Genomic DNA, 18,355 nt, shown 5'->3' with positions numbered 1-18,355 from the left:
ACCCATACGTCGAAAAACAAAATTACTTTTTGGTGTGGCATGATTTTGGTATAGAATCCATTGCCACCCCGAAGTAATTATATACCCTAATGAAATCACGGTGTTGGACCCAACACCATGATTTCAATAAAGAATTCATTGCCACCGTACTACATTTCTTGGCAGTAATGTAAAAAAATTGAAACCTAAATGTTCACATCTCATACGACTACAAAATGTCAATATCCAGTGTCTATAACTGATACCATAATATGAAATCAAGTAAATCTATGTCAAGTACTCAAGTCAGAGAAGAGAAAAACAGTCTTTAAAAAAGTTCACCTATAGGTAATATTATTCTCATGTATGAATATAATGAGTTCATTATTCAAACTTTTGGGTGTAGTAGCTAATCTAAGACTGCTAGCCCCGCTGACGTTGAGGAGGAGCAGCAGCCTCTGCTCTTGGTGCAGTTGGCGACGGACTTGAGGTATCAACACCCTGAATTTAAGGAAAAATAATTGTAAGTTTAAGTTCCACCAAAATACTAATTCGTTCAAATCAAGATGTTACAAAGGCTACACATATTGAATTTTTCCAAGTCCACATGATTTGTACTTAAAATAGTTTAACATTGTGGGGTGGACAACAGAAATCTACAGATTAAGGAGGGTGAAAATCACTTTAATTTTTTTTTTTTTTAAAAAAAAAAAAAAAAATCCTAATTTCTGTATACTGTATACGTGTGTAGGGGTGTTCAAAAACCGGTCTGGACGACCAGATCGGACCAAATTAACCGGTCCTGGGTCTAAAAATTTATTTTCCCGGTCCGATCCAAAACCCCATAAAAATTGGTTTTAGACCGGACTGATTTTTTCCTTAGATTTATGCATAAAATCTTAAATAATGGTTAATATTATTCTTAATAACTTTTGAAAACTTTAATTATATGAGTTTTTTTGTACTTAACATACAAAAGAAAGACGCTAAAGTAGAGTTTTTCCTACACTTTTTTCCAGTTTTCCATAATATTATGGAAAAATTAGATTTATAAACCCCAACTTGGCAATTTATTTTTAAAAGTCCCAACTTTGCGTTATTCTAGAAAAATCCCAACTTTCACACCCATTTACTTTTAAAGGTTCCAAATGACCGGTGACCTGAAGAATAGGTTAACTCTTTAAAAAAAAAAATTGCCACTTGTCACTTTTAAAAAATAATAAAATCCAACAGCCCCCCTCCCCACCATCACCCCCGGAAAACACCCCACCCCGACCTCATCCCTCGCCGGAAAACTTCCCCCACCCTCGAAACCCCCTCCCCCGCACCGGAAAGACGCCGGCCAGTCCCCCCCCCCACCCCCCCGCCGTTGAAATCCCCTCCTTTCCCTTCCCCACCCTCGAAAACCTCCCTAAAACCCAAAACCCTCCCGTTAAAAACCCCCCACCCACAATTAAACCCTTAAAGCCGCACCCCTGGGTTTCGTCGGTGTGGGGAGGGAGGGGGTGCGGTTTTAAGGGTTTAATTGTGGGTGGGGGGGGGGGGTTAACGGGAGGGTTTTGGGTTTCTGGGAGGTTTTCGAGGGTGGGGAAAGGGGGGGCCTAGCGTCTTTCCGGCACGGGGGAGGGGGTCGGCAAGGGGGCCTGGCCGGCGTCTTTTCTGCACGGGGGAGGGGGTTTCGGGGGTGGGGGAAGTTTTTCGGCGAGGGATGGGGTGGGGGTGGAGTGTTTTCCGAGGTTGGGGGGCTGCTGGATATTTTTCTATTTGTTTTTTTTATTTTTCAGATTTTTTTTTTTGATTTTTTTTTTACACAGATAGAATGTTGACACGTGGATTATAACCTGTATTAGCAGGTTTGGTGACCTATTGGGACCTTTAAAAGTAAATGGGTATGAAAGTTGGGATTTTTCTAGTATAATGCGAAATTAGGACTTTTAAAAATAAATCGCCTCAAGTTGGGATTTATAAATTTAATTTTTCCTAATATTATTAAAAATTTAGCATTTTTTAAATAAAATTCTAAAGCAGTCCGGTCTAGGTTTTAGACCGACTTTTTCGGTTCGATCCGGTCCGGGTTCGGTCCTAGCTTAGTCGGTCCGATCTTCGGTTCTTGAATTTAAAATTTTTGGTCTTCGGTCTGGTCCGCTCCAGTCTTGGACCGATGAACAACCCTAACATGTGTTGTATATTGATCTTCCTATTTTTGCATTGTTCATTTATGGCAAAGAAAAATCCCACAATTTACCTCACTTACCCTATCAAAAGGGTATACTTACAATATCACCAAATAATTTTCCCATTCTAACCCAAAAGGTAAAAAGTAAAAAATAAAAAACCCTCACATAATTTGGTTTTTGTTGTTACTGGAAATAGGAAGATATTAAAGTGGAGGAAATACAAGTGACTTTGAGGATAATTTACAATATAAGATCTCAAAAAACATACCAGGGGAAAAAGCATTCCAATGATGTGTGTTGGTTGCTCAGAAACAGTTAGTACAAGTATCTGAGTTGAAAGGTTGATAACTGCAGACTGAACAGGTGAGAAAGAATGAGAAGCATACATTAGAAAACGGAAATTCACAACATTGCTGGTCGTTGCTTAGTGCCAAAGATTAGTCGACTTAATCTAAATAACAACAAACAGTCATACGGCTCATACCAAAAAAAGGAAATAATGTTCAAAGTACAAGACAATGAAAATGGGAAGTATTCATGGGACGGAGGGAATTAAATTCACATTTTACTCCATCCGTTTTTAAATACTTGTTTTATTTCTATTAGGCACGCATGCCGATTCTAATTTTTTATCAATAATATCTTCGATTATCAATAAGTATAAATTCTAACAATTAATAATCTATTTATTGAGATGATTCCAATAAGATACTCACAAGACTATATTTTTTCTTATGTATAAATCACAAACATTACTCTAAACATAAGACAAATAAATAGTGCAAAAAGTAGAAATGGAACAAGTATTTAAAAACGGTGGGAGTACTAATTAAAATTGAATACTAACAGCTTTTTAATGATTAGAACCGATGATAATTCACTTGTATTATTTATTGCTTGAGATTATTGATTAAATATGTTCATAAGTATCAAGATTAATTTTTAGGAATTCTCTTTGCTAACACTCAATTTTTATGGTAAATTGGGAAAAAAGTTATTATCTTTGGTAAACTTGAATTTTTGGTTACCAAAAGAATAGTTATTTTAATTAAAATAGCTAACCATGGTTAGTTTATAATAGTTAAATAATTTGTTTTTTTAAAAAAAAATCCTCCTCCACCAGCCAGCTAGCCTATTCTCCTCCCCTCCACGGCCGGCGTAGTCGGCCCACCTTTCCCTGCCAGCAATCGGCCGACCCTAGCCCGACACCAAGACCCACCCCCGATTTCCACACTCCCTTTTTCCCACACCACGACGCCCTCCACCCCTTCCCCCACCACACCCTAAACCGGCGAAATTCTCAAAGTTTTAATTTGTGCCCAATTTCCCACCCCCCATGGTGATCCCCCACCATTAATCGAAAACCTGCAAATTCTCGAAGTTTCTGGTTAGTCGTCCGCCATTGTTACAGAAATTCGACGCCGTTAAGCTTCTGGTTAGTCGTCCTTAAGCTTCCATCGATGATATTTCGAGACTTAAAAATGCAAAAATGAGGGTTTTTCGGCTTGAATCAATTCAAATCCTTAACAAGATCTTCCTCTGCGAAAACCTTATCAATTTACAAACAACCAACTTCCGATTCAACAGGAGGTTTTAGCAAGGGTGGGGCGTCGCCGGCCGGGGTGGGGAGTTGGGGTATTGGGCGGCTGGGGGAGTTTGAGGGTTTTTTGGAGAAAGGAGGTGGTGGTTCAGAGATGGGGGAGATGTGCGATAGGGGCGGGGGAGGCCGGCACACCAGCGAGGGAGAGGGCTAGGCGCAGGGGAGTGGGCAGCCGGCGTGGTAAGTTTTTATTTTTTTTTTAAAAAAAAAAAAATTTATAAAAAAAAAAAAAAAACGAACTATGGTTAAATATTTAGTTTAAATTTGTCATTACTGTTGTAGTTAGCTTAATAAAAAAAATCAAGTTTACTAAAGATAATAAGTTTTTTAGCAATTCACCACTGAGAAAATTAAAAAGTATAGTGTTACTAAAGAGAGTTTTTCCAATTAAAATTTAGTCATATAAAAACTTATTCTATAAGGTGAATTAAAATTTAGTTAATCTTATTTTTGCTTATCTGAACATATTATTTCTAATCTGATCTAATTGTCTGATTTGACCAAACTTTGACCTTATATGTACACTCAAGAGAAGTTTTGTTAGATTCATAATAATGTGTATTCTATTAATATGTAATTTTTATAATTTTTTTCATTACAAAATTAAAGATACTTATCGACTAAAAATCACACAAAAAACGATAAAGAATGTTCGAAACTTATTTTTTCATTTGATTTTGGGAAATTTGATCTAATCTTAAATAAGTAATAAGGTACTGAAATAAGGTGAACTAAACATGGCCTTTAACCTAAAATTCAATATCTTGTCTTCTTCTTAGTTTATCTAAAATTAGTCAAACACAATAGGTCCACTTTAACCTAAGACTTAATATCTTATCTTCTTTGTAGTTTATAATGATTTTTAATAATTACTTGCAACTCTTACTCTGTAGTTTGACACTATGTCTATATGAAATATATAAGAATTTTACTTGCTATAAACGAAGAGAGTAGACAACAACACCATAACTTTAGGCAACACTGGTATTTATAGATGGAAAAATTGCTACCATTAATCTCAACTTTGCTCCATCTGTCGATATTAATCCCAACTTAAGTTCATTCCCTATCATTCCCAACTTTGCACCCTATTAATTTTTATCACCCCTAACCGGTCATCCAACCTGATATAGGAGGTTACCACACACGTGTCAATGCGTGATAGGTATGAAAAAAAATTTAAAAATAAAAACAAATAAATAAATTTTTTTAAAAAAAAAATTAAAACCCTACCCCTACCCCAGCAAGTGGCAGCCCCTGCTTTACCAGTCCCATCGAGCGTCGGCCACCGCCAGACCCCCTTCCCCTACTCCGTTGCCGGCGTTGCCCGACAAGCCTCCCCTTTCCCCTTAAAACCTTATGTAACCCTCCCTCTCCCCTCTAAAGCAGCGCAACTCAACAGCCACCGCCACCTCTATTCGCCACCAACCACCTCAATTCGCCACCACCCACCAACCACCTCAATTCGCCACCAGCCATCAGCCACAATTCCGCAAACGCCTACCACTACAACACCACAATTTGCACATTCAACAAAACCCAACCCGCAACTCCACCAACAACACCAGCTCGCAACTTTGCCAACAACACCAGCCCGCAACTCCGCCAACAACACCAGCCCAATTTCAACCACCAACACTACTCCCTTTATGTCGCTGCCGGAGATCGAAGGTTAGGGTTCTTCCACGCCAGATTCCAACTCCTCTTCTCTTCCCCGTTGAATTTCGACCACCTTGCGCCTTCTCCGTCAAATTCCGACCACCATGTTGCCTTGTCCGTCTAATTTCGACCCAATGGTGATTCCGAGAATGGGGTTAGGGAGGAGCTAAAGCGGCTGGGCTTAAGGAAGGGAGGTTGGTGGTGGTGGTCGATGCTAAGGCAGAGGAAGGGTTAAGGAATTTTTTTTTATTTTTTATATTTTTTTTTTACTTTTTAACCAATTTGGTTGCGACATGTATACAAGTGATCCCAAGTCAGCAAGGTTTACCTCTTCAACTGGTTTCAAGTCATTTGGGGGTGATAAAAATTAATAGGGTGCAAAGTTAAGAGTGATAGGGAATAAACTGAAGTTAGAATTAATATCGACGGATGAAGCAAAGTTGGGATTAATGGTGGCAATTTTTCCTTTATAGATTAGTGTTATTTTAGTTTAGCCAAAACACAAAAAGCTACTCTAAAAAGGTAATACCAAACACACCTATTGTTCATTAATGAATTTTTTTGTCAGTTGCCAACAACAAAATATGTAGTATTCTGAGTATAGATTCAAAGAAATTAACTTAAGCACATACTCACAAAGCAAGTTACTACAAAGATAAAGACACCATAGTCTTGAATAACTTACAAGCTTTTTAGCAAGCATCATCCTGATAAAATCGTGTGGATCCATCACATTGAAAACCAGAAGAACTGCTTTCCCAACATTGTACCTAGAAATGAACAGAAGAAACTACATTAAGAAAATATTACCAGATATATAGTTAAGAAAAAGCAGGAACAAGTGAGACTATGCTTGAAAAGTGTTCAGAAGTAATTTGCAAAGGCATTACTCATGATTTACGCGAGCCTGTGTAATCAACCGAGTCATTGTTATGGAGTTCGGCCAACCAACAACAGCCCTGAAAAGCAAGAAAAAAACAACATTCACTATCATGATACATCAAAGCTCTTTAAGATAGGATGGATTCTATATAATAAGTCGTCACAGTTAGGGGTGTACATAAGTTAGACCGGACCTGAAACCCGACCTGATCCGGACCTGTTTAGACCGGACCGGAACCGGACCGGTAAATTCAGGTCCGGTCCCGGTCTGTAAAAAACATGGATTCCGGTTTTCAGGTCCGGTCCGGGTCAAACCCGGGGGTTTCAGGTCCGGACCTGAAGACCGGTTTTAAGCTCTATTTTGTAAAAAAGTTCAGCATTCCCTTAATATCCTACTAAACCCTAAATGCAACACTCATAGAGTCATAAACTCACAGTACAGCTCTCAAGGAGTAGCAGCAACAAAACAATATGTTTCCCGGAAAAAAAAATAAAAAATAAAAAATAAATAAAAAAATTAAAAAAAAAAAAAAAAACAGAAGAAGAACAAATAATAGATCCCAAAAACTGATAAAAATTTCTAGGCTTCAAAGAGACTCAACTTTCAGGCAAAAGTTTTCTCTTTGCAAGCTAGAGGCTAGAGCATAACAGCCAGTCTCAATGGTTAAATCCACCACTAGCTTATCAGTAGCAAACCCACACAACAATATGAAGCCACTCTCATCGTATGAGACATTTTGAATTATAATATTTCCAATTTGTACAGGCCCGAGACGGAAGTATGAGACTACATAAGTTTATATGTATTCAACTACTAGCTACGACGTCTGAGAGAATTTCCATTCTGATATAGTCATAGCTTTGCCCATTTGTTGTGTTTCTGAATTTGTCTAGTGTGGCTGTAAACTTTGGTTATGTAGTATAGCTTGTTGGCTGGAAACAGTATTAATGTTATAGTTTCTTAGTTCGTTCTTCCTAGGGAAGATGGCTTTTACTTATCCCATGTCAATAGTACTTTGTAAGGGTAAATCTTTCCATAGGGCTTCAGCCTTCTCCCATAACTGGGGCTTCTGCCTGCAAGACCTTTCATTGTATATCAAAAAGCATAAGGTGCTGCAATTATATTTCTGCTAGCAAAACATTAAAATGCAGGCATAGAATAACCCTATTCCAAGTAGCCAAGATACCCAACTTAATTGACCCCTTACCGATCTGATCAGTGAGCTAGTCTTACTCCCTTTAGGCCAATAAATAGGCAATACACCTTTTAAGTTTGGCCTAATATAATCCTTGTTAAGGAAGATCCGTGAGTCCGTGACACTATGACTAGAGCTAGCTAACCTTAAGGTCTCTGCCAAGCCACTTTAGACCTATGCAGCATGGAGATGACATTTAGGAGGCATACCATGTACCTAATATGGCATGGAGATAGGTACGCCTAAGTATGATCTCAGAATATGTTGGAAGGGAAAACAGGCTGTACAATCTCTCACCAATATTACAAATTATAATTCATCTGCTGCAATCCCAGTGAACTTCCATCCCAGCTATAAGGTGTGCACATTCAAATCTATGAAATACTGCTGCTCTGTTGTCACAACTATTTTTGATAGGCATTAAAAAGAAATCATTCAAGAAGAATAAAAAACTTTGCTGATGTGAAAGAATACAAATGAAATTTTTACTTACGCTGCAAGACCCGAATTAATGTATGCCTGCCAAAGAAAATTTGGGTATGAGCTTTTAAAATAAATGTCACCAGGAAATAACACCTTTCTACATTATACTACCTCCGTTTTTTATTAGTTTGACACATTTTGACTTTAGCACTATTCACACACTTCTCTTTGACCGTGTTTTGTAATTTATATATAATAAAAAATATAGTGATGGTGGGATCTTGTTAGAATTGTCACGATATATATTTTCTAACTATTAAATTTTTACAAAGCTTATCGAAAATTAAAGATATTAATGGTTGAATTTGTGCATTGGCAAACGTGACTAAAGACAACGTGTCAACTAAAAAAAAACGGAGGAAGTGTAAAACAAGGGTTCTTTGTTGATGCATTAAAACATACCTTCAATCTTGTAATAAAGACAGCATTCCCATCTCTTAAACAGAACAAATTTCCCTGCAGTAATGGCACTTGTTAATATGCAGTAAATACACTTCCATTGTACTCCCTCCATCCCAACTAATACAAATAGAAACTACTCAAAATAGTGTGCACATAGTGATGAATTAAATTGATTTGTTATTTTTTTTTTTCCAAGGACAAGAAGCTTTACCATTTAAGATGGCTATAAAGTTATCCAACAAGTAAATGTCAAAATACACAAGCCAATAAATATAAGCTTTTAAACCCAAATCAGACTGCAAGATTTTAAGCACTTAAGTTCAACTTCACAGCAAAGTTAGATGCCACAAACCTCCCACACCATTTTATATTTGGAATTATCCATTGAATAACCAGGAAATCCCTGAATCGTAAAAATGCTAGGTGCAGGCATTCCCAGCACGGAGGATACAGAGCTATACGCTACATCTGTTGAAGTATGGTTCATTGTTGTAGCCAAATTCATATCCAAACTGCCTTCATGTTGAGCGTTTACTAGATTCATGTTAGAGTTCATCTGTCCCATTTCGATATTAGTATTTCCTTGAAAATTGCTTGAAGGTTGTAAAAGGTCAATAGAAGAGACATTGGTTTCAATTTCAGTTGCTAAACTGGAAATCACTTCAGTGTCCTTGACATTTGAAGTTCCTGTTGGAAAAAGAAGATAGTTCATCAATTTGAAAGAATTTCACTAAGCACACATTTACACTTTGATTGGATAGGAAAATAGAAAGGAAAAAAAGGGGGAAGAGAAAGAGGAGGGGAGAGGAAAAGAAAGGGAAGGGGAAGGTGGAGCTCCATATTCCCCTGAAATCTCTCCAATTTTGAGTGATAGTGTTGATTAAAGAAGGGAGGAAAATGGATCCTTCCCTCTTGTTGAAATATGCCTTTGAATCTGTTTTCCCTTTATTGGCTACAATTTTCTGTTTAGGCCTAACCCCTTTCTATTTTAGGAGTACTATATAGAAGTTTTAGCCTAGCCTATAATCTGTAATTTTCTTAAAATAAAACATCCTCTTGCCTGCACATGGACATAACTAGCACATCAATCTGTGTGTTCTTATTGTCTTTCTTTAATCAATCATGCATCTGTTACAGCTTACAACACCTCTCCCTCCCCTTCCTTTCCCCAACCTCTTGCCCAAACAAGGTGTAAAGGAGTGGATTTTGAGATATTATGTACTCTTCACTATACAATTGAATCACACGCCAAATCTAAAAAAATCAAGGATCCATTATTTATCAAGGGTGTAAGAAACCACTTCAGTTGGAATAAAAATGCAAAACCTACTAAACTCACCTTGATTACTTGATAGCAACACGATACCTAACAAGAACAAATAGACTATAGCTATACTCATCAAGGAAGAAAGAAAGGAACTTCGCTGAGTAAAACAATAAAAACTTTTAAAAAAAAAATTTTAAAAAAAAAACATATAAAGGGAATAGGGGTTTTGAGTATAAATTTTAAATTGCCTTTTTTACCCTTCTTCCAATAGACTAAAATACCCTAAGTTAATATTTTTTTTTTAAATTCAATTTTTTAAAAGTTAATTACTGATTTAAAATATTAATTATACCCAAAAAAAAAAATAAACTATCCGTTAGAAATTTCTGAAATTAGGATATGTCATACACGTCCATCCCATGCAATCTTCCACCATTTGTTATAAAATAATATCAGTTATCTAATTATCTTCCCTAAAACTATAAGTTTAAAATAAAAACCTACAGCAGTTAATTTCTATGTGAACGAAACTATGAGTACTCCTCTCTTTAACTACCCTATTTTCACAAATATTTAAATTTAACCCTTATTGATGATTTTGTTGTTAGGTACAGTTTGAGGGAGAATCAGAAAATTACTCGCAATATTGATGCCAATTTCCTGAATATTAAAAGCATCACATTTGTGCTTATTTCCAAAAGAAAATGGTATATCAAGGTTTGACGTGTGCTATTTTTATCCAAATTGTCACCATCAGCTAAACTGACTGATCATTAATGATATAACAAAAAACAAAAGCCCAAAATTAAATTTAAGAATCAATAGCAATGCCACATGAGAGGAGAAAAACAATTGAATCATAACAAAGGTCAGAAACACATCACCCAATTGAGACGATTAAATTCAAGTAAAGAACACAGCATCAAGAGTCGCAAAATATAGTTCTATATTAATAGATAACCAACCAATGCATCATACTGAAATTAGAAGTAACAACCTGGTGGATTAGTAGTAAATGCCCCTGTCTGAGGATGTGAACTTGATAAAGGTTCCTGTTTTACTACCAACATTGTTAAATTTAAAGCATCTTGAGCCTCTTTGAAATCCGCCGATATCAGAACAAGGTAATTAGGATGCTGATTCCGAACAGGTGGGTCTTCTGAATAAGGGTTGCGTTTTCCCTAAATTAACAATTTGGACCACGTTAATATCATCAAAACAGTTACTCCAAGCAAATATTATAGTTGCATTGTTACAAAGTTCACAATCCCATTTCGTAAGAGAATAAAAATACTCTGGAGTGCCTCTATTTTTTGTTCTACTCACTTTTCATTTAGGGATAAGGGTTTTTCTTTTTTTTTTTTTTTTGGGGGGGGGGGGGGTGTTCTACTCAATTTTAATTCCATATTGGCAAACTCCCTTTACTATATTACTTCCCACAATCCCACATACCTTACTATATTTACACATTTCCACTTCTCACACTTTATTTACCTTTTTCTTACACCACTCACCTTTTCAAAATTTTCTTAAACAACCTTCCTTTCCTTTATATTCTATTACTCCCTCCGTCCAACAAAAAACTACTCATTGCTCCCTTGGGTTGGTTCTGCTTAGCATAATGTCGTTTTGAATTTCCTCCTTTTTTTTATTCATCCCCAATACTCTCCTAAAACTATATGCCTAAAAGAGATGAGAAATTTGTTGGATGAATGGGGTGCGGGTACCTTACAACCCATTTCTAACTTCCCTTTGGCAATTATGTCAAGATATTGAGTTAATTGTTTTACCAAGAACTTCCTCCCCTACTTTCAATCATCTCTCCAAATAACAGCATTATGAACCATTTCTATATTATACAACAACAACAACAAAACTAGTTTTATCCTAGGCCTAGACATAAATACAAATACACTATTATGTCACCAAGTTTATACTACCTCCATCTGTTTTCATCTGTTTCACTAAGTTCTAGGTTCTACTCACTTTTACTTTATTCCTTTTATAACAACTTTTTATTCAAATTATAGCGTCCCCCAATTTTATTTAACATAACTCTTACTCTCTATCTCTCTACTCTATAATACAAATGTACCCACATGTATGACCCCATTTTACTTTTCCTTGGTTTGGTAGCTAAGTAAGTCTAGCAGAGGTAATAAGTTAAATTCTTATAACATGTATCAAACATCTTCTCGATGTATACCAACAATTTCTTCCCATTAAAGTTGTTACATGTTTCAAAAAGCTTTAAAAACCAAAATCTGACAAGCAACCAATTTTTATATGGATTAATTGCTTCCCTTTCTTAGTTTATACTACTCCCTCTATTCCTTCTTATTCTTTATATTTGGTATCAGCATGCAAATTCACAAAAAATTAAAGTGGGGATTTTGTTTAGAATTTATAAATGATAAATCCACTTTTATGATTACTTTAATCAATTGAAGCCTTTAGAGATGCAAAAACAATATTTGATGAATAAAAAAAAAAGACACATTTCTTTTAAAGAAGTGGAGATATAATTGGAATATTATGCATACTACAATAAAAAGGTAAAAAATAAAGGAGAACGCCGAAACCGAACACGTAAAGAATAAAAAAGAGCAGAGGGAGTAGTTGTTAAGCAGGTGATTTTCCTAGGGTAGAGGTTTGTAAAATGTAGTTAATTTCTTGTCCCTAATAAGAATTTTGATAACTACAGGGTCAAAAATTCTATACCTAACCAACAGTCATACATTAAATAAAAGCCTTCTGTTCTCAAATTTAAATAATTATGAAACGAATCCGATCCCATTTCATCTTCTTACCTAAGTATTTTAACCCAACTAATGGATTACGAATAATAATGAGATATTATATGTAGCACTTAATATGGCTCACAAAAGTTTCCCTTGTAGTTTATTTAAATGAATGTATATTTTTTTTTTTTTTTTTTTTTACCTTTCAAAGTTAAGTGTTGAATTTTTCAATTTTATTTTAAAATCAGTCTCTTATTTTTAAACCATTATGTTAGTTTACGACTTTGATTTTAATTAGTAGAAAAGTAAATTAATTATGTTATTTTGGTATTATGTTTTTAATAATTTTAAAAAGTTATTTATTTTTCTTATGTAGCACTCTATATGCTCATGAAAAGTTCCTTTATGTTACTAGTAACAAAATTAAACTTAGGTAAATTCTCATCGGCAACCCTGTACTTTTGCTGAGTAATTTGTGGGCAACACAAAAGTTAATAAATATCACAAGCAACCCTTTAATTTCTATAACTTCGTATCAACTAGATATAGAATTAGTAAAATATTTAAATGTTAATTCATTTAGTTTAATTAGCCATGATTAACTAAAGGGTTATTATAATTCAAATATTCTTAAACTCATCTTCTTTAACCAACCTTGACGACCCGACTTCACCACTAACACTACCCTATACTCCCTCTGTCCTTATTTGTTTGCCCAAATTCAATTTTGGGATGTCCTTTAAAGATTGCCCCTTTTACTAATGCCCCCACCACTAAACCCACTTGCATACACTCATAAAAGTGAAAGAGACAAATACACCCTCATCCACTTACAATTTTGGTTCAATCCTTAATAAAGCATACTTTGGTTATAGGGAAAACAAATAAGGATAGAGGGAGTACCACCGAATTACACCACCCAACCATTAGCACGGACCATTTAACCACCAGCCAGCCACCATAAACCGCCTCTATCACCTATAAAATCAACCACTACCACCCAACTCTTCTCCTCCCTCCACCACGACTCTTTTAGCCTTCTGCACCAACATCTCCGAACACCAACCTCTCAATCTCAAACACCAAGCTCTCAATCTACAAACACTACCTCTCCTTTATATCATAATCATTCACCACACAAACCCTAAACCGAATGTTAACATCCCCTCTATAAAGATGTCAAATTCATACTCTACCTTCTTCTTTGATTCATCATAGCCTGTTAGGTAGAATCACTAATTGTGGAATAGAAAGGGGTGGACCCCATTCAGAGCCGTATAAAATGGAAGTGGGTCAAACATGGAGGAGAGTGACAGGAGTTGCTAGGGCAAGGGCAGAGGTACTTTTGAACAGGCCATTTGACAAAGAAGGTGCTCTCATTGGGGGATGGATGAAAATCGCAATTTTCTGATGGTGTCATCAACGAAACTTTGGCAGTGGAGAAGGATGGTGGATTAGCGGAAGTAGATAACAATCGTTTAATTTTGATTGAGAAAGGTTGATGGCAATGGCTGTGGGAGAATTTACTTCATTCCAAATTAGTTCACATGTTCTTTTATTATGTTTGCCAATGCATAATTTCAATCGTAAATATCTCTAATTATCAATAAGTAAAAATTATTAATAAGTGGATATTTTGCAAATGCACATTGAAAATAATCTAATAAGATCTCACACAACTAAATATTTTCTTATCTATAAATCACAAAAGTTAGTCAAAGTAGAATTTGTGAATAGGGTCAAAAGTCAAAATGTGTCAACTAATTTGGAAGAAGTTTTTATTTTCACTAGCTGTGTAAGATGCTTAACCTGCTTATCATTAATGCCATGCTTGGTTAAGAATACAAAAAGGACAGAATTATTTGTGATATTTGATAACTTCATCTGTTGACAAAAGATAATCATAAAATGTTACCAAAGAGAGTATCCTTTAAATTTTTCAACTGGATTTGGTCCTCACTATGTTAGTCTTGCCTGGTTGACCCTTCCATGATATGATTCTAGCCTTTATAAAATAAATAAAAAAACTAAAAAAAAAAACCCCTAGTAGGTGATTAAAGAGGACAATGGAAGCTTACTTAATTACTTAAGGTCTAAATGTTATTATGGTACCAAAATTGTTTGTACATTCACAAAATAACCTAACGTTCATATCCACCTCCAAACACATCAAAATTTCTAGTTTCTATAGGATGCCTAAGACTCTCTTAGTGTAGCAGAAGTTATTTTGTATTAAAAGCTCTAACTTATTCGAACTTACTTAGAAATAGTGTTATATACCCTGGGTGTACAATACACCCAGGGCTATAATCGTCATTTTGTTAGCCCAGCTTCAATATTTCTGACTTTTGGTCCAATTTCTTTCTCCTTCATTTACACGTGCCACACTTTCATTTCTAGCAGATTCTCTCTCTTCCCTTCCATATTTCTCTCTCTCCTCTCTACTTCATCTCTGTTCAATGTATTCTTCGTCTTTCAATTCGTCATCTATATTTTCGATGTTTGAATTCGAATATAATGAAGTGTAGTTGCAAGACTTGCAACAAATCTAGGTAAATTTTTCCTTTTCTTACGATTTTTGTATAATTTTTTGTTTCAAAATTCTGATTTTTCTACTGTAATTTTGTTAAAATCTCAGTTACGTATGTAATTTTTTTAAGAAAAAAATTGTTATTTAAGAATTTTTTTTTTTTTTTTTGTGAATTTTAATGTCCTTATTGATTATGCTTAATTTCTATACATTTTTCCACAGTTAGCATAAGGTAAAATTTTGTTTGATTATGTTTGCTCATTTGAAAAATCGTTACTTTTTCTTGTTTATTGTTACATTATAATTGCTCATTTTTTTAATGGTTAGATTTAGTTTACTCATTTTTCAAATGTTAAATTATAATTGCTCATTTTTCACAGTAACTTTGCAATTCCAGTTTTTTCAATTCAATTCGAAAATTCATTATTATGAATTAATAAATTAATCAATGGTTAAAATAATACCTGGATTAAATTGTTGAATGACTTTTGAAGAGTATCATTTGCACTAGAACCAATACCGCCATTAATAAGCACCACAAGCTTTTGATTTTTTATTTTATGTTCAATTTATGTAATTCAAAGCTTCAATAATTGTAAAATATAAATTATTGATGAGTTATTAAATCTTCAATTTGAATGAATTTTTGGAAGATTTGCTAAATTTTGGGCTTAAATAATGCAACTAAAGAGAGAGAACGAAGCAAAATCAAAAGCGAAAGGAAGGAGAAAGTGTTAACATGCGTGAGTCACATGTTAAATACTGAATGTAATTACAAAAATGCCCCTGGGTGTACCTAGAGAAATGTACACCCGGATGTACAAAACAGGAGCTGGAACTTACTGCCTGAATAAATTTATACTTATCTTGTCTAAAGTCATCTTAACTTATTTTGTCTAGAGTAAGTCAAATAAGAAAAATTAAGTCAAACCAAACTGACCTAATTCCAAAAACCTACATTCTAACATTAAAAATATCCACCAAGTATAAAGTCGTAACCCTGAACTTCCACATACTAGCCCAACCTCAAAGTTCAAAGAAATTCATAAACAATTTTATACATATATAAAAAAATAAAAATAAAAAATAAATAAATAAAAAAAAAGATAATCATGTAAAGTATGCAATCAGTTATCAGACCAAGCTAAACAAGGACTACGTAACAGGAGTTGCTAGGCAATGACCAACATACCGCTTCATAGAGTGCCCTTATTTTGGGTAACTTCCGTGGACAAATGACTGAGAGAGAAACAAAGCACTGCACATGAAACAGAAAGTAAGGCAGGTGCAAATGGGAGATCATAAGAATGATTTCTTTTCATTTCTATTTTCTATATCTCCTCTGTTTATAAAAGATGAAAAACAAGCAAAGCAACTTCATACTTTTCCAAACCACCCAGCAACCGTCTCAGCATCATGACAAGGTGACGGATCTCCACAGTTATCAAAATTTGGTCTATGAACTGGTACTGGTAATGGAAAGGGATTTGAACCAGCAACAAGAATACAGTGTCTTTTTCCAACCAAGTTCTCCTCAGTCATGAATCCATTTGGTGGTACAGCAAACATCTGTGAAATAAATTAAAAGATAATACACACATAAGTGACATAACTCACTTTTGATTTCCTCCGCCTTAGAAAGGTAAAATATGAACTATCTCAACACTGAAAAATTACAACTCCAAAAAAACCAAAGCCAAAGGTTACAAGATCCAGAGACTTTTACTAGCAATAACGTAATTGTAGGTGTTATAATTACAAAATGATGAAAAAAATAGAAAAATCAAAGAGTGCCTCCTTACAGCATTATAATGCCACAGTAACTTTACTTAAAAGTCCAAAATCCAATTACTTTATTGAATAGATCAACCTATGGTTTCACTATACAATACTCGAAGATAATTTTAATGTAAATTTATCAAAACGTGCTCCCTCCCCCAACAAGGCCACCAATATATAACTCAAACTATAAGTTGATCTACGAACGGAAATTTAGTTTAAAGTCTTACAAGGATACAAGAAAGATTACCATCCCAAATACAATCAATTCAATTTAACTACCCAATAGCCAAATTATGAAAATTTTCAAGGAGCATATAGTATTATTCTATTATACAAGAAATGAAACCTAGGGCACCTCAATAAAAAATGGCCCCAACTAAGGCACAACATTTAAAGCTTCCTGAATTCAATTAGGGTACAAATCAACAAGTTAGCTGATAATTAAGGTTGAACACAAAACCCGCGTTCGAATCCAGTTTGTAAAACAATTAGCCTTTGCTCTTTGTCCACCCCCACATCCCCTCTAAACCAAAAGGTATAATTAGAGCACCATGAAGATAAAAATTGCTACACCATCAAGGGAATTCTTTATATAAACACAAAATTCACTTTAATCAAGGATAATTCCAATACTTTAGACAGTTAATAAGCAGTATAACAGCAAAATTCTCAGTCAATTTTATACAAGTTATCATATACTTTCCTCGATTGAGAGAAGATGTATAAAAAGCAAAGAAATTTAGATATTGTGATGAATGTTGTATATAAAAAGAACCCAGAAAAAAAAAACATATTATCAATTGCAGAAACCAGCAGTTTTCAATCAGAAAATTCAGATTTTACCTCGGTTAGAAACCCTCAAAATGTGGGTGTTGAAAGCCATTGTTGAAGAATAAGGTAATAGTTAAAACAAAGTATATTCCTTTTTCCCATGATTTTGTAGGGCAAATCTTCTGAGACATGGTATGGGAAGATGAAAAGTAGAGCACAATGTTGAAGATGGAAGCCATGGAATACCAGAACAAAGAGACAGCGCGCGCATCAAAGGAGATGCCTTAATCGTTTTCATTTTTTGTTTTTTAGTATATGTTTAGAGTCTTAAAACTCTGAAATACTTGTGTGGACCTGTGGACCCGAGGTTTATACATACGTAACTGACATTATATTGAATATAGTGACCCTTATTTTTAACATAGTGACCTTATTTTTAACATAGTAACCTTTAATATAAGTTGTATAACGTTCAATACTATTGTGAACTTGAAGTACGACGTTATGACCTTAATTTTAACATAGTGACCTTAACTATTTATATTGACCTTATAAAATATCACATTAAAAAAATTAACTTCTTATAGCCTTATATTACCAAAATGACTTTTATTTTCAACATAGTGACCTTCATTTTATTATAGTGACTTTTTTTTTTATTAATAAAACAACCATAGTTTCTCTAATGTTAGTGGTCCACAATAAATTAGTGTGAACCAGGTTCATTTAAGAATTTGTACTTAAAACTACAGTAGCACCTTTTTTTCAAAAAAAAAAAACAAAAAGAACTCTAGTAGTATTAGAGTAGCTAACGCGAGCGATGTGAGCGCATAACTAGCTACTCCCTTCGTCCCCAAATGATATTTTTTTATGGGCAAATTTTAGT

General features: G+C 34.7%; 1 protein-coding gene across 1 annotated transcript; it reads right to left on the bottom strand.

The window, feature by feature from the left end:
- Positions 1–252: 252 nt before the first annotated feature.
- On the bottom strand, positions 253–17,872 carry LOC145563676 (mediator of RNA polymerase II transcription subunit 25-like). Its single transcript, XM_081624107.1, has 11 exons — positions 17,542–17,872; positions 16,300–16,485; positions 16,109–16,174; positions 10,643–10,826; positions 8,731–9,065; positions 8,379–8,432; positions 7,987–8,012; positions 6,306–6,374; positions 6,101–6,185; positions 2,425–2,511; positions 253–480 (listed from the first exon to the last, which is right to left on the bottom strand). The coding sequence occupies exons 2-11, from the start codon at positions 16,483–16,485 to the stop codon at positions 403–405; spliced, it is 1,170 nt and encodes a 389-aa protein (XP_081480233.1). The 5' UTR covers positions 17,542–17,872; the 3' UTR covers positions 253–402.
- Between the last annotated feature and the right edge of the window lie 483 nt (positions 17,873–18,355).

This window comes from Chenopodium album, chromosome 10, assembly GCF_948465745.1.
Source record: "Chenopodium album chromosome 10, dcCheAlbu1.1, whole genome shotgun sequence".
In the NCBI taxonomy this organism is placed as follows: Eukaryota; Viridiplantae; Streptophyta; class Magnoliopsida; order Caryophyllales; family Amaranthaceae; genus Chenopodium; species Chenopodium album.
The sequence above is the reverse complement of the archived record's forward strand: the minus strand, read 5'-3'. Positions and strand labels throughout refer to the sequence as shown.